Below are 21,702 nucleotides of genomic sequence, written 5' to 3' on the forward strand. Positions count from 1 at the left end.
ATACCCTTTAAATTATACATAAACACACACATAAAGAAAATAAATTGCCTCCTGTGGCTAAGATGAATTTTAGGTAATGTAGGCACATGGTTTTGAAAAAGTATAATGTGTGGAATATAGTAGTGACATCTCCAGTTCAACTCTTGATTTTGATCATTTGTTTTCAAACACTAAGCAACATCACTGGAGGCTAATCAGATTACATGATGCAGCTTTCTCTGGAGTCACAAAAGACTTTATACTTTTTTTAAACATACACATAGTATTCCCCTCTGTAATCACACAAGTGTTAAAGCGGTGCACCTACCCCTTAATGAATTCGTAACATTGAATGATATAATAAATGTTCTCTGCATTTTAATACTGACCAAGCAAATAAAACCAAACCACATCATTACAGCAAAAAATGTTTATTTCACCAGGGCGGATGTTCAGTCTAGGACAATAAGAGAGCTGGGGAATCTCAACTCATTCTTCTGTGCTCAATTTGGTAGACGTGTTCACAAATAAAACTGATGATGGTTGATTACAAACTGAGTATATATCATTTAAAAAATCATAAAAATTCTACATTATTCACTCATGTTAAGTCTGGAAATACATGGAGAGATTTCATCCCACAGTTTACTCAAAGTTATAAAAGTGGATCCCACCATTTTGTTCTTCAACATGAACTCTCTCTGATGTCCTGAAACAGCCACTCAGTTTTGCCCTGATTAGATATAAATGTATGACACAAAACTAAAATGACATTAAAAAAAAAAAACTAGAACAGAACATATATACACTCTCCACTCTTTCATTCATCATCTTCTGCCTCCTTGACTTTCTTTTTCTTCTTCTTTTTCTTCTTTTCAGTTGACTGCAGAAAGAACACAAGTCAAGTTAGCGAAACACATTTTCAACACGGAAAACAAGACTCATGAATTGACCGAGGATCAGATTTGTAAAACAAATTCCTACCTCTGTTACTGCTACTTCTTCCTCCTCCTCTTTTGGCTCCTCGGCTTCAGCCTCTGCCTTCTTATCCTTCTTTTTCTTCTTCTTTTTCTTTGGGGGCTCCTCCTCTACGGCTTCTTCTTCTAGAACAAAATGAGGAGCAAAAACAAACTGAGCATCATAAACACTGTTGACGACAACACAAGATTTCTCACGTTCCCACTCCACCCACCTTCTGTTACTGCTTCCTTTTTGGGCTTTTTGGCTTTCACTACTGGCGTTTCGGGCTCCTCAGCAGCCTCTTCCTCCTCCTTCATCTCTTCAAACTTCCTCTTCTTTGAGGTGGAGGGAATTGTGGAGTCGCCGGATGGATCGTACATTCTCACTTCACTGTGGGTTAAAAAAGCAGGCATGTAATACACATTATATTGACATGGAGTTTTTTGTTTTTTTGAAAAGAGCAGTTTATGACTGTTCACCTCTTGTGCTGGTATTTGTCTGCCTTTGCCATCGCTTTGCCTGTTCCACTGATTCTGCGGATCTGAGAATGAAACAAATACAAACATGATTAGATGACCCGCAGAGAGAGAGATCATATTTACTACATACGTTATTCAAGATTAATATCCTTCAGTCCAAGTGGTACTTACTCCTCTCTCCTCCAGCTGGCGCAACCTTGCCTCCAACTTGGCTCGGTTCTCTGCTCCCATTTCAGCATTAGTGTCTTCGCCCAGGGCGTCATAGCGAATAGCCAGGGCTGCTTTTGCAGCCAGCATTCTGGAGATCTGAATGGGAAAAAAAACATGTTCATTTTCTAACCATGACACTTACGATCATTAACTAGTCCAGTTACAGCTCCATCTGAACATACCTTGCCCTTATTCTTGGCAGTGGTCTGACCCACTAGGGATGCGTGGTAGATGAGACCGTACTTGGGCGTGTCTTTGCGGGTCTTCAGGGCTCTAAACAGAGCCTTTTCTGCACCAAGGATCTGCACTGTGGAGGCTGGATGCTTTGCCAGATTGAGAAGGGAACCTTAAACACAACAAAGACAAGTAAATACGATGCTCTCAGCAGTGCCCGCCAAATGTTCTCTTTAAGCAAGCTCAGATGAGGTAGTGACTTAAAACCATCAGTCATTTTCAGGAAAGTGACATAATGTCGTCATCATCACCGCTTGGCTGGTTTTCACACAGTCCTGTTTTCTGACACTTACCTGCATGTGAGATGAGACGGGCGCCGACCAGTTCGCCCACCATGACTGTCAGGTTGGGGGCGATCGCCATCATTCGGTTCTTCAGGTAGTCATACAGCTGAGTGCGGTAATCTGAGATCTCAATCACCTGCAGCAGAGAGAGAAGATTTAGACGAATGATGAGTAAATAGTTCGATTCCCTTCCTGTATGTTTATATGCAGAGCAGGAGTCTTGAAATGAGACTGTTCAGATGAGGTAGTGACTGAAAACCCACATGATTTGTTTCAGGAAAAAAGACAAAAGTCGTCATCATCACTACTGTCATTCAAGCTCTTAGATTCTTCAGGGCAGATGTAAGGGACTTACCTGATCACACAGGTGCCTGATGTTGCCAATGTCCTGTTCCGACACCTCTGTTCCCATGGAGATCTCAGCAGCAAGTTTAACCTCGGCCTCGATTTCCTCGGGGAGGATGTCTGACAAATCAGAGCCGGCCACGTTTGTGCGATCACCTGAAGAGCCACAGAGACATTTAGCCACTCAAGAATACCGTCGCTGTTAATTTCATGCATGTAAAATTAAAGCTGCATCTATGGTGCATTATAACTAGTTTTAGAGCTACAGAAAGGCAGATTATTCTTACCAATTTTGCGGACAGATTTGCAATAAGCCAAGTTGTCGGTGACGATTTTTCCCAGCTCTGGAAAGTGCCAGCCGTACCACTCCCTGCAGCGCATAATGTAGTTGTTGAGCTCCTTATCCAGGTCGTCTAACAGAGCTGGAGAGACAATGAAAAGTCAGTCAGGCTACATATTCAAATACACAACAGCAGTAATCAGTGTAGCTTTAAAAAAAGAAAACAAAAAAACTTACATATAGCTTGCACGATCATAGTGTCGACTTTGTCTGGACTGAACTTTAGCTTGTATCGGGATAAACTGGAGAACACAGAGAAAAGAAGGTTTATTAGTGATCACATGCCAAACTATTAGATTTAATATGCCTTAAGAGAGACTGCTGCCTCAGTGGTAGTGACGAATGCTGAGGAAAATCTACAGGAAGATTCAGACAGCAAGTGTAATCATAGGCAGCAGTCACTTTTCACTGAAACATTAACTGTGCTCCGTTTACCTGTGAGCCAACCCCAGGGACATGGCACTGATCTCCTTGGGAGGAAGTCCCGTGATCAGGCCCTCCATCTGGCTCCTGATGCACCTCATCAGCTCAGCCACGGCTGGGCTGTGGACGCAGCTCAGGTCCAGCTTTTCCTGGAAAACACCAAAACTGGTTAGAGACCCAACTCTGCGCTAGAGAACGCGAATGTTGGTGTACAGACTTTCGGGTCACTTACTTTAATAACACCACCGAGCTTCACATCACTGATGGCCAGCTGCTCATGTGCCTCCTTGGCAACAACCTTCTTCAGGACTTTCTTCAGGCTCTTGCCAATTTTTCCCTCGACAAGGGCAGTGGCAGCTGGCGGGCAGAGATTAGGAACACTATTAAATACAAACCAACACCTGCAGAGACTTGTACATAGACAGAAAACAGTCAAACTAATGTGCCTGAGGGGAACATCTAAAACAGAGGACTACTTTTCTAGCTGCTAACATGACACGAAGTGGTCTCAGTGGTAGTGACGAATACTGTGAAATGCCTCATGTTTTAATCAGACACAGAAATGCATCACAGACCACAGATCTCAGGTGTACAGTAGAGCACAAACACACATGTCAGTACCTGCTAGGGCCTCTGTTGTGTCCTGGAACTTCTCAAAGTGCTTCAGCTTCACACTGAAGAGGAAAAGGAAAAGAACATTTTGGTGACACTTCATCAACTTTATCAATCAATGACAACTGTTGTGTCTGTAACACATGGTGCTCTGGGCAGATGAATTTTGCATCAACACTTACACTTTGTTCGCCTTTTCAGGAGTTTCAAACTCCTTATACAAGCTGTCGACTTGCTGCAGTTTGGATTCATCGAGGACCTGAAATATAAAAACACACTTCAACTTAATTGTCATCTTTCAAATCAGACTTTAATGAACAATGACGGGTAGAAGGTTAACGCTATAATCTTTTAATTCTAATCCAGGTTGACTGCTGATCATTAATATAGCTTCGTCGTTTAGTTCATTTCCAATGTGCATGTTCGTGTGGCTTTATGCGAAGTGGCGACATGCACTAAAGTCAGCCTCAGCGTGCACACGTGGTTACGCGGCCTTTCAGCTGCTAGCTAACTTAGTGCTAGCTTGTGCATTAGCAATGACAGTCATGCACAGGTACAAACATTACACGTACACATTCACATAACTGAGTATAAATTAATATATTACATTTATAGTAACAGTAGTGTCCACTGTCTGCTAAACCCAAAGCAGCATATGCTGTGAGTTACTAGCTGCGCAGCTAACCTAAGCTAACTCGGGTAGTTAGGCGCATTTACTGCTTTTTCTTAAAAGGACATACAAATAAAAGGCGGACATACTTTGAATATCGCATATCCAGCAGCGGTCTCGAATAACACCAGCATTTTGGACGCCGGTCAGTCACTTTATAGAGTTTGTGCGCTCTCTGATTGAGAGCCTTCAGTTTTTTCCGACCGTCACCACGCTGTTGCTCCGACTGAGGCTGAAGCACACGCGGCGAGAGAGCGCACCAGGAAACTGCTGGGTTGCCAGATCCGGTCAGTCGATACTCCCCCCTACTAGACTTGATGGTGTGATTTTATTTATATTTAAGCAGATTTAAGCACATTACAACATTAATTTAATTTCAAGAACATCTTTGTGTTATTTCCACTGTAAGATGTTTGTTTAACAGTGTTTAATTACGTTTACTTTCTCTCAAACACATGAAAAAAATACTTGGCGAATGAAAAAAAACGCTCGTCACAGCTTTGTGGCGCTTTATGCCTCCATAAGGATGTTATTATTATTCTAAGCTTATCGAACATCCTGCAACATTGTCCTCATCCCTTTAAAAGTAGAACGTAAATTGTCCGTCTGTTTTCCGCTCCACAACCTGGCAACACAGGAAGCTCTACGTTAGCTTACGTTAAACCTCGCGAGAAGTTGTTGCAAACATGCCGGTGTTGTATCAAGCTCTGTTTCCTCGTCGAGTTTTGTTTCCCCTGGTCCCGCCCACATCCGAAATGGCCCGAAGGTCAGAAGGAAGTGAGCGTTCACAAAAAGCTCGCCCCAAGCTGTTGTGCGCGTACCACAGAGGCAATGTGGAGAGAGCTGAGGTTCAAAACTGACTCTTTTTTTTTTTTTTAGCAGCTTTTATCTGAGTATGTTTTTGAAGTGAAATCCAATTTTCATGACTGTCTAGTTATATTTTTAAGCCGGGACGACAGCACATATTTTTTTTTATGTCTTTATTGACAAAACCTGTCTATCAATAAGTCTCCTTTCATTTTGAACAGAGGGGAAACAGTATAAATATATATATATATATATATATATATATATATAGTGACTTATATTTAGCCTTTAACTGAATGAGCACACTTTTTTCCAAAAGTCCATAATATTTGAAATGAATAGTCTCTCAAAAATAACAGCAGTTGGTTGTGTTAATAAAGAGACAAAAACAAATACACGTGTGCTGTTGTCCCAGTTTAAAAATATAATTAGACAGTGATGAAATTTGGATTTCACTTCTACAACATCTTCAGATAAAATTCACTATAAAAAGTTTTGAACCATAGCTCTCTCCACATTGCCTCTCTGGTATGAACACACCAGCTCGGGGGCGAGCTTTTTGTGAACGCGCACTTCCTTTTGCCCTCCCGGCCATTTCGGATGGGGGCGGGACCAGGGGAAACAAAACATCGTAGATAAGACAAAGTTTGTTTTTAATATAACGTATACAAATGTACACAAAACACGTGTTATTATAAAATGCCAGCTATAGTTAAGAAAATGTATTTTATCTCTCCTCAAACGTTCTGTGTACTTCCGATTCTTGCGGAAGTGACGCACCGACGCACAAACCGGAGCAAAACATGTCCATGTGAGAGCTGCGTGGTGTTGAGAAGCCCTCGTTTAAGTCAAATAAACTTCATTGTCGACGTGAGGAAAGACTTCGGACGTGCAGCATGAATGAACCGGGACACTATCCTCCGCCGGACTTCAGCGGTCTTCCCTCGAACACGACCCAGCCCTTCCAGCACCAACAGCAGCCCCGCTCCAGCAGCTTCCACTCCAGCATGTGGAGCTGGACCGAGACGCCGTTAGAGCCCGGCTGGGACCACAGCGGCCCGGCGGGATGGCATCACGGGCCAGCTGCAGGGTTTGGTTACCAGTCAGGTCGTGGAAACTGTGGACCTAAACGTCCATACGGTAAGCTATCTATAATGTACTTTTAATGGTAAATAAATACATCCAAAACGAACACAGTTACCAGCTATAATGGCTCTTTTAATGTGTTACTTACAGTGTTAACGTGACCTTTCTTTACCTTACCTTAATAACCTACCTTACCTTAATCAAGTTATCCAACTTACATTAAGAATTATTACTTATTTCTCAGAGACAAATCAATATTTGAAGATAATCTGGGGAAAATAAGTTAAGGGACAACCTGATAATTAATTCTTACACTACTAGAACATTTTTGGGTCTCATAAGAGACAGATTTTTAAAAGAATGGTCTAAATCAGTTCAGCACAGGCCAAGATATCCTGATTTACAGTCCCTACTACAGGTCAGGTTCCAAAAGCACTGGATCCTACTTTTCCCACAATGCCACCGAGAGCATACAGGGTTAGACCCAGCTGGATGATGCCCACATTTATCAAACTCTACACCATGTGTTTGTAACCTAGGCTTGCCTGTTAGAAATTGGCAGTCTACAAGCCTGATCTGAAATTACCCAAATGACTACGACATAATCAGGGTTACTTTCTCAGGATTCTCATACATGCATAACTGCATTTACAGGCTGAGTAGTATTCCTCATGATGAGTTAAGTGGACTTGGTGAAATGGCCCTTTAATTGTAATACAGGAAATATTGTAACATTATTATAATTTGGGTACAAATGTGTGTGTGTTGTCATTCATCTAACTTCAATTCTTGTCTTCAGGTCAAAACTTTGGTCGTGGGTGGCATGAAGGTGGACATCGAGACGGAAGACAGAATTATGGACCCCCTAACAACCACGGGAAGAAGGTTGGATCATTAACACTTAAATCGTGATCATGGCTTTAATGGTGTTGTTTTTATGTGACAGCAGAATACACACATTGTTACATGTTGTGATCTGATGTGTCTCCACCCCACAGCAGAAAAATAAGAAGGAACCAGAGTATTCGCATTTTTGCGACACCTGTGACCGAGGCTTCAAAAACCAGGAGAAGTACGATGAGCATATCTCTCAACACGTCAAGGTAATTTAATTAGATTCGCCACAGTGTGATCCGCTACATTTCATGTCATTTGTGGAAATCTGTGTTCACGTTTCACTGACCGCCTCCTTCTAATCCCCTTTGTAGTGTTCAGTGCCCGACTGCCGCTTCATGGCTCATGAAAAAATAGTCAGCATCCACTGGAAAAATGTAGGTGAAACAACTCGCTGTGTACCATGAAGTTAGATTCTGAGTATTTTTCTTTGCTAACATCAGTGTTTTTCTCCTCCTGCTTGCAGAACCATGCACCAGGAGCCAAAAGAATCAAGCTGGACACAGCAGAGGAGATCGCAAAATGGAGAGAGGAGAGGCGCAAGTCAGTATTCACAAATAGATCATGGAAACTGGCAACTGATTGATCGTTGAATTTCAACTCAAGACTTACAACTTTCGTACAGAACTGAATGAACCGAAACATTAGTGTAATATGCAAACTTTAATTTTTCTTTGCAGAAACTTTCCAACTCTTCAGAATATCGAAAAGAAGAGAAAAGTGATGGAGGTGCGGGAGGAGACGGGAGCTGTTCTAGAGACAGCTCAGTTTGGGTAAATTACATTTTCTCTTTAATTAAATCCAAACATAAGTATATTTGCACTCGGTATGACGGGAGGCCTGAGCTAAAATCTAAATCTAAACTTCAATATTTGAATCACAGACGAATGAGAGGCAGAGGGCGAGGACGGGGTCGAGGTCGCGGCTGGGGTAACAGAGGGATTCATGGGCGGCATCCTCAAGGCCCCCACCAATCGAACGGCAGCGCTGCAGACACACCCCCACCCCTGACCCAGCGCTCCATGGACGTGGATCCACTGGGAGCGCTGGCCAGCAGTGACCATGGTGGGTGGCTCATCTGACATGGGCAGAACTCAGTATGCCAACAAGACAGTAAACAATCCCCTGATGGTGTTTTTCATGTCCCTCCAGACTCTGACAGAGAGGACCCAGCTGCTGAGTCCAGAACTGGTGTCCTGGTTGTGGCTCCTAAACAGATGAGCTCAGCTCTGGGCTCACTGGTGGCCAACTACGGCTCCATGAGTGAGAGTGAAAGTGATGAGCCAGAGGGTGAGTTCATATCATGTTTTGCAGAAATATATACAAGATGCATATGGACGCATATATTAAAAAACCAAATATTATGACAGAGGAACATAACACTGACATTTTCCATCATTTACATCAAAGTTTCTCATGATCCTTTTTTTTTTTTTTATCCGTATCAGCCATACCCATCCAGAGAGCCAAAGACCTTGTGCAAGAAAACAAGGCCCTACTAAACTCGGTGGCACCAAACTCCCAGGACAGAGGAACTTCTTGTGTTCTGAAATCTTCTCCTCAGGGTACAGAGGCTCACAGAGCCCCTCAGCATGACTCTGTGGTTCACACACCTCACAGCATGAGAGGAAGAAGGGCAAGGGGAGGCAGGGGAGGAAGGGGTGGCAGAGGAGGACACCCAGAGAGATCGCAGACACGCCGTCCCACTCTGCTTGAGATGGTAAGGAGAAAACTGAGATCAGTCAAGTGTGATTTAAAACAGTGCTCTCAGCCCTCATGTGCATCTCTGATTTCTTCCACTGTGTTAAGTTACTGGCCCCAGACATCCGCCATGAGAGGAACGTCCTCCTGCAGTGCGTGCGCTACGTTGTCAGAAACAACTTCTTCGGCCTGGAGAGCAAAGCTCAAAACCAGGCGGGGATGAGAGATAAACCCGAAGCAGCCACCCCAACTGGAGAGCATGAAGAAAGGCAGAAAGAGAAAGACAGTGCTGTGCCTCAAGATGGCAATCAGGAGGATTTAGAAACAAGCAAAGCCATTGTCGTGGACCAGAACTGTCTTGAGCAGGGCTTGCAGAGTGATCAAGTATGCTCAGAAGCATCCGCAGCAGTAAGGGCTGAGCAGGCTGTAGGGGACTTCATTCAAAATGTTGAAGAGACGGCTGCCAAGGACTGTCACAGCCAGGATTCAACAGCCACAGATAAAATCACATGTGAATCGAATATATATGATGATGAAATATGGGAGAGCCCTGGTGCTGTTATGTAAAGTCTTTGTAAAATAATACATTTGATTCATCTGCTTTTTGTTGTAAAGGTGAGACATTTATCTTCCATATGTTAGTTTGATCATATGAAATTTGTGTTTTTATTTTTAAAGGCTGTCATTTTTGTTTTACTTGATATTATGTTAGTGTTACTAACAAAATCAGTTATTTTTGTAACATGAAGGAAGAAGATCCTTTTCTCTTTGGAATAAATCTCAACTATTGATAAATTAACATTGTACAAATGTCTGTTTTATTTGAGTTGTGTTGATTTGTGGATAAATGTTTCTGATTTGCTAGTAATGAGCTAGAAACTTATAGGTTTCCCATATAACTTTTATGTTATAAACTTAAGTAATAAAAGCTGTTTATGTTCTATTTTCACAACTTATAAGCACTACTACTCATAAAACATTAATTTAGTAATATGCCAGAATGACGCGTTTGATTTACTCATTTTAGTAGCGAATTACTGAGAAAAAAGGCGGAGATACACAAATAAACGTCTTTTTTTTAAGAAAGCATCTCGCCTTTTTGAATTATAATGATAACCATCGTTCTCACTTATGGTATTAGAATATAAAATTGAAAACATTACGTTTTTTCTGGCTGTAAAGGTGAAGTGTCCACTGATAACACCGCCCACCATGAGTGACCAAGGTTGTACAGCGAGTGCAACCACAGGAGTCGTCGCCTGGATACAACCTGAGCTGCCAGCGTCTGTTTGGTCTCCAGCCTACCAACGGCGAAGTTGACCATAGGTATGCGAGCCAGCAAGTCGACTGAACTTCACCATAAATTAAGTCACATTTACTTTGAAGAAGGGGAGATATTTCTGCGGCGAGTGTTTGCCTGTAAGTAAGTAGTAACCATAAAGTTATAACATGGCCGCAAACTGCGTAAGAGTGGACCCACCGTTTGTCGAGTTCAACGATGTGAAAGTGGGGAAGGTCTACAAAACCAAAGTCACGGCCGCTAATGTTGGAAAAACGTCGAAGAAAATAACTTTTGTGAAACCTGCGTTAAAGGTAAGGTATACTCTGAGGTGTTTTTTTTTCTTTAAATAAAGTAAGAATACAAAATTCAAGAATAAAAAATGACGCATCCATAGCTATCTTAATAAGAATTTGGCTAATTGCTCGTTAAGCTAGCAATTACACCTCCTGATGTACTTATGGTAGCTTTAGCTAGCTAACTTTACCGATGGTTTGACTTCCAAGGTCGTTATAATTATACCCTACTAACATTTTGCAAGATAATTTTGTACTTCTACTCCATTTAATTTATTTAATTTTAGCTATTAAATAACTTACGCAAGTACTTGTATAGGGTTATTTATTTCAACATGACGTTAAATACTTTTAATAGATCTGCAGACATGCGCATTACAAAATAGCTGCGAGGTGATGTAACTAGGTACATTAAAAGACACTTTCTAGGTACTTTACTTGAATATTTCGATGCATATGTCGATTACGATGCATATGTCTATCTCTTAAACTGTCTCCCCCTAAATGTTTACTACTTAACTGAAAGGCACCACCAGGTTCTTTGTGAGCATTTAAATGATCCCTCTTTCTTCTTCTTCTTATTCTTTCTTTACCCCTTTCCTGCAGTCATTCAAGTTCACACCCCTCACCTCAGCTGAGGTAGTGGCTCCTGGTCTGTCTGTGAGCGGCTTGTTGGAGTTCACTCCAGAGGAAGACGTAGAAATCAGAGACTGCCTTCTAATTTATGTGGATGATGTGGAGACCATTGAAATCCCACTGCTGGGGTAAGCAGGCTAGACATATATTGTATTACCTTCTGACACATAAAAGTTATTTAGGATCAAAAACATGCCAACATTCATGCACGCAACTCTCATCCAGGTTTCCCAGAGCTTGCTCCCTGCTAATGGACTCAGTTGTAGACTTTGGCTGTGTTGCTGCCTTCAGTCAGATTATCAGCAAACATCATCACATAACCAATCAAGGATCAGCACCAGGTAAATCAAGTGTGTCTTGAGATACTCCATGCTCACATTAGTATGACATTCATTTTCCAAAAGACAGACTCCATGACCCATCAAATTAGATTAATTACGTTGCTGCTGTTGATGATTAAAAGCCTCACAATGTGATTCCCCCCTTTTTTTTTTTAAATTCAATTTTCTAAAATGAAGCAGGCCTTGGTGTGAATACACATATGCGTTTGTGTCTGTGTGTTTGTGTGTGTGCACTGAAGGTTTGTTCCAGGTGCAGTACAATCGAAACCCATCAGTCAGACTGTCTCCTTGTAGTGGAGTCATAGCAGCTGGCGCCACTCAGTGGCTGAAAGTGGAATTGTGCACAGATGGGCCCAGGCTGATCGATGAGAAGGCGCTGTAAGAAAGTCTTCAGAAAACTGTGACCACAGATAGCAAGTATTAAAGGGATAGGACGCTAAATGCAAAGTTACATATTTTAAGAAATTATCTAATAATATTTTGTCATTTAAGGAGTAAATCATTCTGTCATTTTGTAATGGGAAATGTACAGCTCAGTGGACAATTAACCATTGGTGGTATTGGTTTCAAGTAACTTGTAAGCTTCCACCCCACCTGAACCTTCCTCTCCATTTGCACCAGGGTAAAATTGCAGAATTGCCCAGCTGTAGTTCTCAGTATAAGGGCGGAGGTTGTGGACCAGCGCCTTGAAGTCTTTGACTTGCAGGTAAATTAGAGCTTCAAGTAGATGTATGGCTTACCCCCTCTAAATTGTGTTCATGTAAAGACGCTGTGCCATTTTACAGGGTGCTCCATTGTCCTGTCTGTGGTTTGGACCTGTATACTTTGGTACATCCTCGGTGGAGAAAGTTATTCTGAGAAACAATGCACCCCACGCATGTGATTGGGTCTGTGTGCTCCAGGATACTGCTGCTGGGACTGAGGTGGTGAGTGACACCCTCAAAGACATCATGTGTGGCCACAGGCTAGGTGCACTGAACTGAAAAGGTAACAACAATGCTTTGAATATGTTGGCTGTGTAGGGAACAGATCTCCAGAAGACAACAGATGCTGCCCTGCTGGAGAGAATGAAGAGGTGCAGCCCAGCCACTGAAGACGTCAACCGGGTCCTGGTGTGTGATCCGAAACAGGGTCGACTGGGGCCGTATGCCAAAACCACTGTTGCAGTACAGTTCAGCCCCATCTGTAAGAGGTAAATTGTCTATGAATGTGCCTGAAAAAAATACTTTTTTATGAGTACGAGTACCATTTCAAAGAGTATAAACTACCTGAAGGCCAATACTTATAAATCAAACTAATAGGCACTTACAAACGCAAATGTGGTAATATATAAAATAGTTTTATGGTAATTTATTGTATAGAAATGCTAAGAAGTCAATTTTGATAGTGTGGTATGGTGGGAAAAGTGTGCTTCTCCCCGTCGGGGAATCGAACCCCGGTCTCCCGCGTGACAGGCGGGGATACTCACCACTATACTAACGAGGAGCCGGCCGAGGCAGGGTGGAATGTGGTAGGGTTTTAACCCTACCAGTACAGAATAGTCTGTCTGTCTTTCAGTACAACTGAAGGGAAGAAACATGATATCTCATCCACCCGTCAAGACTACTGCCTTTTCCTGCTGTTTGAATCGGTGGGAAGCAGATACGGCTTCACACATCATAATGGTACTAACAAAAGTCACACACTCTCATGTCACATTGTATAGTACAATATAAGTGCTCAGAGGAACAAGCCTGCAGTTTAGTTTGTAGATCTCTATGTGCAGATTATTTTTTGATATTTGGTTGAAACTGTTTTCTCTCTGTCTCATAGGAAACAGCAATGTGGAGTTGGCAGTGACTGGCTCAGGACTGCCTGTGTCTCTGGTGCCTTGTCCCTCTGAAACATTCGACTTTCTCACCTGTGTGACAGGTCAACGTGTAGACAGGCTGTGTGTCCTGAAGAACCTCTGCCCTCAGCTTCCCGTTAACTTCCACTTCCCCAAATTAGCACATTTCACTGCCAAGCCCTCAATTGGCACAATCTCCCCCGGGCAATGCCAGGTAATGCTGGTTTTTGATTTAGTTACTTGTTTATACATCCAAGCATAACAGTGAATGTGGGAACTGTCTCTCTCATTTACTTTCCCCAGGATGTAGTATTGTCTTTCACTGCAAAGCAGCAAGGGAGCTTCCAGATGCATCAGAAGATCGAAGTCTTAGGTCATGTTCTTCAGAGAGATGGCAACACCGCGAAAGATGTTTCTGTACTCAAGCTCTGCAGCATTTGCACCATCACACTACATCTGTCTGCTGTCTGCCGCAGTGAGACTAAACACACTAACAATGTGTCTGTCTCTCAGTACCTTGTCTTCCCCACCCTGGCTGTTGCTCTTTGCTGAACTGCTTTCTGCCAACACAGTTTCTTTTTCTTTTCTTTTTTAAACAAAAAAATAAACACAACATAATCACCAGACTTGCCCTTGAATCAGATGATCTTGATACACATACCTTGGCTTCTTTACAGGCATCAATCCAGCTGTTGCCTTCAACACAATTAAAACACAACTCCACGTACACCATGGTCCAAACCCAGAGGGGGAGGAGTTCCTGACTCTTCCCAGTGACCACGCCACAAGCACCAGCCCTGCCTCTGCATACAGACAGTACAGGTAGAGATTAAAGAAACACACTTTAACAGGCTTAGTGCACATTGACAACTGATTTGTCAGCTGTGTTTGTAACAAGACAAGAAAAACAACAGATCAACTTTTTCCAATCTGAAATAGGCTTATTTTGTTTCTGCGTAGCTTTTTTTTTTCTTTCTTTTTTTACAGCATATGTTTCTTATGCATGTGTTTATTGTTACTGAAGCATTCCAATCTTTATCACATTCAGGACCATTTTCACTGATGTGCACCGCTACCACTATCTGGACACTGGCTATGCTTTCACTTATGAAGAGGAGCAATACAGACAGCACCTAAGACAGATTTATGCAGATTTCATCAAACAGCTCAGACAAACACGCCTGCAAAAGATCAAGGAGAAGTAGGCTTTCTTACATCTTTTTACGTCAAGCTTCTTTTGTCTTACAGATTTACAGTAAATAGTGCGGTTTTACCTTTTTGTTGCCAGACAGCAGGAAAAGTTGGACGACATTGTTGATATTGGGATAGTTCCATCTCAAGGGCTTGTTCCCCCTAAACTCCGCATCACCGACCTGGAGAGCTATAAGATCTCAGAGACCAACTACATCTGTGCTTCCACAGCAGCTAAACGCAGCAAAGACATGACATCTGGCATCCAGCAGGGAAACTGTCAGGTCAGATCAAAGATGATCCAAAGAAAACGTCTTGTTCTGTTTACATTTGCAGAACTCAGAATTTTTTTTCTCTTGCATTCTCTCCAGGTTTCAGAACTAATAAATGCAGTTCCAACAACCAGCCAGGAGGTGGCAGACTGCAACAGGACTCTGACAGCTCAGGAGCTCTGCCAAGTTGACATAGGTTAGAGATTCATTTCAGAAGTGCTAGACTCACTGAGCTTGAGTATATATTGAAATACAGCAAAACCGGAATTAATACAAGAGTTCTTGTATGTGTTGTTTTTGTCTCTGTAGTGGAGAAAAATTGTTTTCATGTTAAACAGCCAGGTAAAAATTGCATTCTTTACTCATCAGGTCCAGCATTAATGGACTTTGGCGAGGTGTGTGTGCAGTCAGTGTGTGTCCAGAAGCTTCAGCTGATCAATCACCTATCAATGTTCGTCTGGGTGCAGTTGGAGGAGGACTGCCCTGAGCTGCAGGGCTCCTCACCCCTCTCCCACGTCCTGCCACCCCACTCCCACAACACCCTGAACCTGATGTTTCAAAGCAGCAAGCTGGGTCCTTTCTACAGGTCGGTGGGGCTTTAATTACTTGAAAATCAAATATTAGAGTTCAGCTGCGATGCAGACACTATTCTTTTCTCCAGACCTGTATCCTACTCAGTGAACCGGCAACACCCTGGTCAGATACGGGTCCAGGCACAGGTCGTCCCCTTGGCTCTGGAGCTGTCAGACACCCTGCTGGTGCTCCGGCCCTCCCCCAGTCTGCTCGCCCAGTCAGGATACAGGAGCTCAGTCACCCTTAGAAACAGGCTTAACCAAGCCACAGAGTTCACATGGAGACCAGTAGTGACAGAGAGTGGCATCCTGTTCTCTGTTCGACCAGCCACAGGTAGACTGTGTTTGACAAGAGGCTTTATTGTTATTTTCATATAATAGAGTTGCCTTTTGAATTAGAGCTCATACAGCCAAACTCAACCCTCCCTATCCCTCCCCAGGCACAGTGGAACCATACAGTGAATTGGACTGTGAGGTGGTGTGGCACCCCTCCTTCACCTCCCCTGCAGAAGGAGACTTTGACCTCTGCGTCCATGAGGGCAAAACTCAACGCCTGCACTGTGTTGCTAAGGTCTGGACCTACAAGAGTGAAGATTACTTTGTAATTTTTGGCTTGGAACAACTTAGTGACATGACAGCAATCAGTCATTCTAGTATAAAACAGAAGCTTTTCACACCATAATCTACTATTATTCTAACATTATTCTAAGCAGTTTGGGACCAGTACTATTGCTGTTGTCAATGTATCTATTTATTCTGAATTTGGATACAAATTTCAAACACTTGATTTGTATGCTAAGGGTGTCCCCAACCTTCACCTTTTACCAACAGGCAAACAACGTGTCAATACTAATTTAAACTCTGGTGCACGGGTTTGTGCAAATGTAAAAGCTCCCTGATTTAGTCTTGAACATTTGCTGTAATCAGTTTGCAGCTTGTTTGAGAAGTTTTTGCAGCAGTATTGAGATACTGAATCAATCTACTTTTTAAATTGTGACATGTGCTTTACATTTATGTGTCCGTTTTCTCACTTTATGATGTGGCATAACGTAAAACCTGTGATGCATCCTTGAGATGGATCATTATAGTTATATTTAAAGTTAATAACAAAATGATTTTCAGCAATCTAAGTCATTAATAATAAATACACATGAATCTCTCAAAAAGAAAGAGCCTTTCAATCGACTCATTATTATGACTTTTCTTTTTTTAAACCAGTGTTCAGTAATCATACAAAGACAAATCCATCATAGAGGCGGATATCGATTTCGGCTCTGACAGCAGCCTCAGTAGACCAGAACAGAACTCAGCAACAACGCGTGTATTAAGTGAGGCTAAAGCTGTTCCACTCACACTTGTTACTATTGTTTTCTTTACTGAGTTGTACACTTGCTTCAAATACATGTTCCCTTGGAGATTATTTTGTAAAAAGCATGAAATCAGTGACTGGAGTAGAGGTAGACGAGGCAGGTTTAGGGAGAGTCGGTGAATGAAACATGTTAAAAGAACTCTGTGGATTCATTATGATAGGACAATTAAATATAACCTTGAGAGTGTTCTTGTTCTCCCAGGTTGGATCCACCAGTGTGCAGCTGGCAGACAAACAGGTCCTGTTTCGATCAGTACCTCTCAACATGCCTTCTGTCAGAACTTCAGTCTTACACAACACTGGGCAGAACCATGCCTACTACCAGGTGCCTACACACACACTCTTGTTTTTGCACACCAAACAAGAAACATAGCCAGCCTGGCACTACATGCTGTCTCTGTTTGTTTGAGGCAGGTGTTAGATGTTTGCCCTCTGCCCGGGATGGTGGTGAGTCCGGCCGAGGGCGTGGTGCCAAGTTGCGGGCAGGCCATGCTCAAGATCCACTTCAACCCTGACTCTGTCATCAAGTTTGATGCCAGAGTCGAGGTAAGAAGTAAAGAATAGAAGAGAGAGAGGTGTTTATTGGGATGTTAGGATGATTTCTCTGTATGTGTGTGTGTATGTGTATGTAAGGAATACCAAGAAAAGAAATTGATGTACACTAATCATGTATTTGCTTTACAGATAGCTTTGAGGAGCATGAAGTCCGTAGAGCTCAGAGTGGGCGGATCAGTGGAGCCTCCAAACGTAGACATCAGTGTGGTGAGTTATTGCATGTGTGTTTACACTTCACTTTTATTCACACAGTGTTTTTTGTTGTGACAAACAGCAGTAAAAAAATGGCTTGCGAAAAAGCAGTTGCAGAAAAAGGGAATTGTGAAACTATTTCATACATAAAAGCCTTTCTGAACTCCTTTCATTTACTGGCTTAGAGCTTATAACAGAGCATAAACCAGAGCCAGCTTGTTTAAACCTCACAAATTCAACTGGCAACAGACAAGTTTTTTGCATTAACGTATCATTATGTAGTAAATGTTGATTGCACAATACAAGATTGGTTCCATATAAACCTTGTTTTCCCCATGCAATTTTGTCTGCCACTGGGCACGAAATCTCCCGAGAAAATGAAGATTGACTGGTGATATAGTGAGGCTGGCAGCCCGACACGATTTCTGTGTGCTTCCATGTCTCCATTATAGACTAAATGAATTAATAAACTCACATTACGTCCTGTGTTATTAGTAGTTGTTAGGCTGAGAAAAACCAAAGCGGTCTTGTTGTTAGCGACAATGATACCACTTTGAAATGCTTTCTGTTTGCCCTTTAACTTGTGAAACAAACTTACGTTCAGGAGTGTACCATTATCAGCAAGCAGAAGAGAAGGCCAAAAGCCAATATTGTAGTTAGTGTAACAAATGGAACAAGCACCACTATGATGGGACTGTCATGATCCTTTCATGATTGTCAATATCTTACAGAATTATTACAGAATTATTACAGAATTATTGCAGAATTATTATTCAAATAAATTGAAAAAGGACAGATGTTACATACACTTGAGGGAATATTCAAGAAGTGGACAACTCTATGTGATTGTCCCACCATGGCCGAAAGTTTTTGCTCAACAGTAGAAATGATTAACAATAAGATAAACTAATCATAAGCAACGGTTGATATTACTTTAGCTTGGTCAGATCTTACTTATAAAATCGAATAAACAAATGAAGCACTTGGTTACTTAACAATTTCAGTTTTATCAGAGATTGTAATAACAGCAAAAACAGAGAGGTGTTTTAAACTTTGTTAGATATTCAGTCATAAATCTGCTTTATTTGTTTGTAGTACTTTTTTGTCTTTCATCCCACTCTTTTATCTTTTAAAGAGATTCACAGTGAAAGGAAGCTATTAGCTTTGTTTTGCCCTCCACAGAATAATTGTATGTCAAGGCTGGGTGATTGCAGTCTTGTATTTACCTTGATATTTGTTCAATAAATCGATCCATGCTTCGTTCTATGCCACAAGCGTAGTCAATAAAATGAACAGTTTGTTTAGCATGTTGATTAAACTTTGTACAAATGATGCACCTGTAGATAATAAGAAGATCAGGACACAAAGAAAATGGATGTGCCTTTATTTGGAAATAGAAATGGCTCAGTGTGGTGAACTGAGAGTGGGTGTAGGTGTGGAGGAGATAGTGTTAAGCAGAGTTCCTGACATATTGGAGTTTATCCATAGTTTTACTGGGCAACTCAGTAAGAAATCCAGTGTAACGTTGTTGATGTGGCCACTGTTAGCAAATGATGGCCAGAGCCTGACGATTTTTCTCAAAGGAAAGAAAGTCGATTTGTTCTTGGAGAGAGCTCTGCATCACGTTTTGTTCCGAAGGTTCAGAAAGCCACTGGCTTTCTTACATATGATATCAAAATTGTCTATGAAATTTAGTTTGTTACGAAGGAAGAAACTTGAGCAATCCAACAAGGAGTAAGCATTGTTGTTCACAGTTAAACTATTATATAAATCCTGAATTGTGTGTAGGTGGTTGAGCTCCTTCACTAAGAAGGGAAATGTGCATTACCTTGATATATAAAGGACATGGAAATCCTGCACACACACTGTGCTGCAGAATATCTTATCCTAAAATGTATTACTTAGCTCAAAAATCCTTGTTTTGTGCACTCAGACAATGCTTCGTGCACAGTCCTTGTAGACAGGCATTAAGCTGTAAATACTGCCTTCATGTAGGTCAGAGCATAAACTGCTCTTGTCTTGGTTGTTGGTTTTTGATTAGTTACGCGGCAGTGTTTATTTTTACTGGTAGTTGTGACTGAAAGCTGATGTTTTGTTAGTAATTTTAAATCATTCACACAAAATGGCACAGATGTATATTTTTAATTGCAAAATAATAAGTTTTATAGAGGAAATGAGGAAAAACAAAGAAAGAAAAAAAGCCATACAGTTCATCCAGCTACATGCGCCCACTTACCTCTCTTGTCATTCTGCGGGTTATATAAACTTAACTAAAGCAGCAGCTGTCTTAATAGATGCATTTGCCTCATCGTCAGCATTTCTAAAACTAAAAGATTGTGAAAAGAGGACGCCCACTGTCAAATACATAATCTATGCAGAGGTGTCGTCTTTGTTTTCTTAGCTACAGTCATGCCAGACAAAAGGCTTTTTTTGATACCTTGACAGATTTAGAAATGACTCATCAGTCAACAGCTCTGTGCTGAGGAGACAAGCCATGCAAGTCAATAACATAATGGCCTCTTGACACCAAAATATTGAATGTTTGGATACTCAAAAACTGAAAAGAATATAAGGAAAGAATTGATTTGACACCTCCACTGGTCTTATGTTATTAACAGAATAAAATGTTAACAGTACTGGAGTGTGATGTGAATGTTTTTTGAATTAGGTTGGTTTCATTTGTCATATCCCAAATACAGCATTTAAGAACATACTGGACATGAACGTGCACGGTTTTGGATTTGTGGTGGCGGAGCCTGGGGCACTCTAGTTTGAAATGTACTCTTGGATCATTTCAACGATTTCAGCCATTATTAATCTCCACAGAGTTGATAATACCTCAGCTTATAGATGTGGAAAGTGAAAAATAAGCGGAGAGTGATGTAAGAAAGTTAGACGTTGTGTTAAAGTGTGTGTGTGTGTGTGTGTGTGTGTGTGTGTGTGTGTGTGTGTGTGTGTGTGTGTGTGTGTGTGTGTGTGTGTGTGTATTTGTGTGCAGCTTCAAAAACAGCAGGGGTTGTACCTTTGAAAGTCAGATATTCTGCTTTTGTACTTCTCCATTATTCTTTCTATTTCATTGTTATTTGCTGTAGCTGTTGAGGTGCAGGAACAGAGCTTCCTTGGCAGAATATAGATCTTAAGTTTCTCTCTGGAACATCAAGAGTAGAATTTGTGGGGAAGTTCTCTCACTGAAATTTATTAGGGAAAAGGAATTGAGAAGCTTTTCTTTCAGTTTTTATACTAGACTTTTTCACAATTTCATCTATTATGTTTGTTTGTATTGCTGTTTACTCTGCTGAAATGGTAAATGATTAGATAATTAGATGTCAGGACACAACAACTGGAATAGCATTTATTAATTTAATTTGTCTGGATTCACTTAAAATGCTTCTTCCTTTCTAATACATGTACATTTATCAGTTTTGCAGATATCCAGCTTTAATTGTTTCTCTCTCATTTACTTGTGTTCAGCCCGATTTTCAATTTTATGAGGTCCATACTGGTTCGCGGCGAGCCATACCATTCGCTCTGACAAACCTCTCCCCAGCCGCAACCCAGGTCACCTTTGACCTGTCAGGATACACCGACTTCTCATTGCAGCTGCCTCACCCGTCAACAAGTACGTATTTACAAACAGGATGCAGCATTTCACACAACTGATATATTATGATGGGTGGGTGATATGTCCTAAGAAGAAAAAAGGTGGTTCATGCAACAGAGTACATAGTGTTACTGCATTACTGTATGTGTGGACTATAACTAGAATAGAAGATTAGAAATAATCTGTACAATAAAAGTGATAATGTGGTTTAAATACACAATATATGTGGTCTTTATTGTGCATTTTTGCAAGCAGAAAAAGAGCCAGGCTTGAGTGTTGTTGAAGTCCAGGCCAATCAGACTGTGGACTGTTCGCTTGTCTTTTCTCCCACCCGGGTAAGACTTTGACAGGACTACTCTCAGTATTTACAATTATGGAGACTGAGCAGACCAAGCTCCAGTGTACATTTAGCATCTATTATTTGACTGTTCTCTAAGGCCAAGATACACCAAACTGAAATGTCACCAACAAGGGCTGAATGAATAGTGTGTGTAACTGTTTGCTGGTCAAATAGTAAGTCAAAGCTCAGGATACTGTAAATAGAGT

The 21,702-nt window shown here is 41.5% G+C and overlaps 3 protein-coding genes, 1 long non-coding RNA gene and 4 other non-coding genes across 21 annotated transcripts in view; 2 read left to right on the forward strand and 6 right to left on the reverse strand.

Annotated features, from left to right (window-relative positions):
• Positions 1 to 391: 391 nt before the first annotated feature.
• Positions 392 to 4,827, reverse strand: nop58 (NOP58 ribonucleoprotein homolog (yeast)). Its single transcript, XM_037091801.1, has 15 exons — positions 4,626 to 4,827; positions 4,049 to 4,125; positions 3,876 to 3,928; positions 3,487 to 3,611; positions 3,267 to 3,403; positions 3,009 to 3,073; positions 2,779 to 2,913; positions 2,502 to 2,647; positions 2,156 to 2,282; positions 1,811 to 1,974; positions 1,590 to 1,724; positions 1,419 to 1,480; positions 1,172 to 1,329; positions 964 to 1,082; positions 392 to 862 (listed from the first exon to the last, which is right to left on the reverse strand). The coding sequence occupies exons 1-15, from the start codon at positions 4,668 to 4,670 to the stop codon at positions 800 to 802; spliced, it is 1,611 nt and encodes a 536-aa protein (XP_036947696.1). The 5' UTR covers positions 4,671 to 4,827; the 3' UTR covers positions 392 to 799.
• LOC119015762 lies at positions 2,039 to 2,121 on the reverse strand. The gene has a single exon (XR_005073509.1). It is a non-coding gene; the product is annotated as a small nucleolar RNA SNORD11B (small nucleolar RNA).
• Positions 2,375 to 2,459, reverse strand: LOC119015761. The gene has a single exon (XR_005073508.1). It is a non-coding gene; the product is annotated as a small nucleolar RNA SNORD11B (small nucleolar RNA).
• Positions 3,146 to 3,233, reverse strand: LOC119015758. Its single transcript, XR_005073505.1, has one exon. It is a non-coding gene; the product is annotated as a small nucleolar RNA SNORD70 (small nucleolar RNA).
• Positions 4,828 to 6,098: 1,271 nt separating the features above from the next.
• Positions 6,099 to 9,823, forward strand: nufip1 (nuclear FMR1 interacting protein 1). 2 transcript variants are annotated; one of them, XM_037091800.1, is made up of 10 exons: positions 6,099 to 6,483; positions 7,229 to 7,314; positions 7,431 to 7,532; positions 7,638 to 7,700; positions 7,790 to 7,866; positions 8,004 to 8,096; positions 8,207 to 8,388; positions 8,476 to 8,613; positions 8,772 to 9,043; positions 9,133 to 9,823. In XM_037091800.1, the coding sequence occupies exons 1-10, from the start codon at positions 6,240 to 6,242 to the stop codon at positions 9,589 to 9,591; spliced, it is 1,716 nt and encodes a 571-aa protein (XP_036947695.1). In that variant the 5' UTR covers positions 6,099 to 6,239; the 3' UTR covers positions 9,592 to 9,823. The 2 variants fall into 2 exon arrangements, with proteins under 2 accessions (XP_036947695.1, XP_036947694.1); XM_037091799.1 differs by having other exon boundaries at positions 6,100 to 6,483; positions 7,428 to 7,532.
• Positions 9,824 to 10,267: 444 nt separating this feature from the next.
• The window catches only part of LOC119015618 (cilia- and flagella-associated protein 47-like), a 42,201-nt gene continuing 30,766 nt past the window's right edge, over positions 10,268 to 21,702 (forward strand). For 5 of the 12 annotated variants that reach the window (XR_005073406.1, XR_005073408.1, XR_005073407.1 and 2 more), the window contains exons 1-22: positions 10,276 to 10,617; positions 11,206 to 11,363; positions 11,461 to 11,576; positions 11,816 to 11,954; positions 12,198 to 12,282; positions 12,362 to 12,502; positions 12,599 to 12,768; positions 13,134 to 13,240; positions 13,389 to 13,618; positions 13,708 to 13,879; positions 14,082 to 14,226; positions 14,453 to 14,605; positions 14,693 to 14,879; positions 14,967 to 15,063; positions 15,237 to 15,453; positions 15,529 to 15,773; positions 15,880 to 16,010; positions 17,011 to 17,133; positions 17,223 to 17,354; positions 17,493 to 17,570; positions 21,027 to 21,174; positions 21,412 to 21,491. Coding sequence is in view for 6 of the 12 variants with exons in the window: in XM_037091797.1 (XP_036947692.1) it covers positions 10,474 to 10,617; positions 11,206 to 11,363; positions 11,461 to 11,576; positions 11,816 to 11,954; positions 12,198 to 12,282; positions 12,362 to 12,502; positions 12,599 to 12,768; positions 13,134 to 13,240; positions 13,389 to 13,618; positions 13,708 to 13,879; positions 14,082 to 14,226; positions 14,453 to 14,605; positions 14,693 to 14,879; positions 14,967 to 15,063; positions 15,237 to 15,453; positions 15,529 to 15,773; positions 15,880 to 16,010; positions 17,011 to 17,133; positions 17,223 to 17,354; positions 17,493 to 17,570; positions 21,027 to 21,174; positions 21,412 to 21,491 (3,198 nt within the window). In the remaining 6 variants the exon portion in view is untranslated. Of the gene's footprint in view, positions 10,618 to 11,205; positions 11,364 to 11,460; positions 11,577 to 11,815; positions 11,955 to 12,197; positions 12,283 to 12,361; positions 12,503 to 12,598; positions 12,769 to 13,133; positions 13,241 to 13,388; positions 13,619 to 13,707; positions 13,880 to 14,081; positions 14,227 to 14,452; positions 14,606 to 14,692; positions 14,880 to 14,966; positions 15,064 to 15,236; positions 15,454 to 15,528; positions 15,774 to 15,879; positions 16,011 to 17,010; positions 17,134 to 17,222; positions 17,355 to 17,492; positions 17,571 to 21,026; positions 21,175 to 21,411; positions 21,492 to 21,702 lie in introns of all 12 variants that reach the window. The other 7 variants (XM_037091795.1, XM_037091796.1, XM_037091797.1 and 4 more) reach the window with 6 other exon arrangements.
• LOC119015624 lies at positions 11,835 to 14,818 on the reverse strand. Of its 2 annotated transcripts, none has more exons than XR_005073413.1 (4): positions 14,679 to 14,818; positions 14,066 to 14,207; positions 12,317 to 12,555; positions 11,835 to 11,974 (listed from the first exon to the last, which is right to left on the reverse strand). It is a non-coding gene; the product is annotated as an uncharacterized LOC119015624 (long non-coding RNA). The 2 variants fall into 2 exon arrangements; XR_005073412.1 differs by lacking the exons at positions 11,835 to 11,974; positions 12,317 to 12,555 and adding exons at positions 12,617 to 12,759; positions 13,045 to 13,138.
• On the reverse strand, positions 12,990 to 13,061 carry trnad-guc. The gene has a single exon. It is a non-coding gene; the product is annotated as a tRNA-Asp (tRNA).

The sequence above is a fragment of the Acanthopagrus latus genome, chromosome 24 (genome assembly GCF_904848185.1).
Source record: "Acanthopagrus latus isolate v.2019 chromosome 24, fAcaLat1.1, whole genome shotgun sequence".
NCBI classification, from domain to species: Eukaryota; Metazoa; Chordata; class Actinopteri; order Spariformes; family Sparidae; genus Acanthopagrus; species Acanthopagrus latus.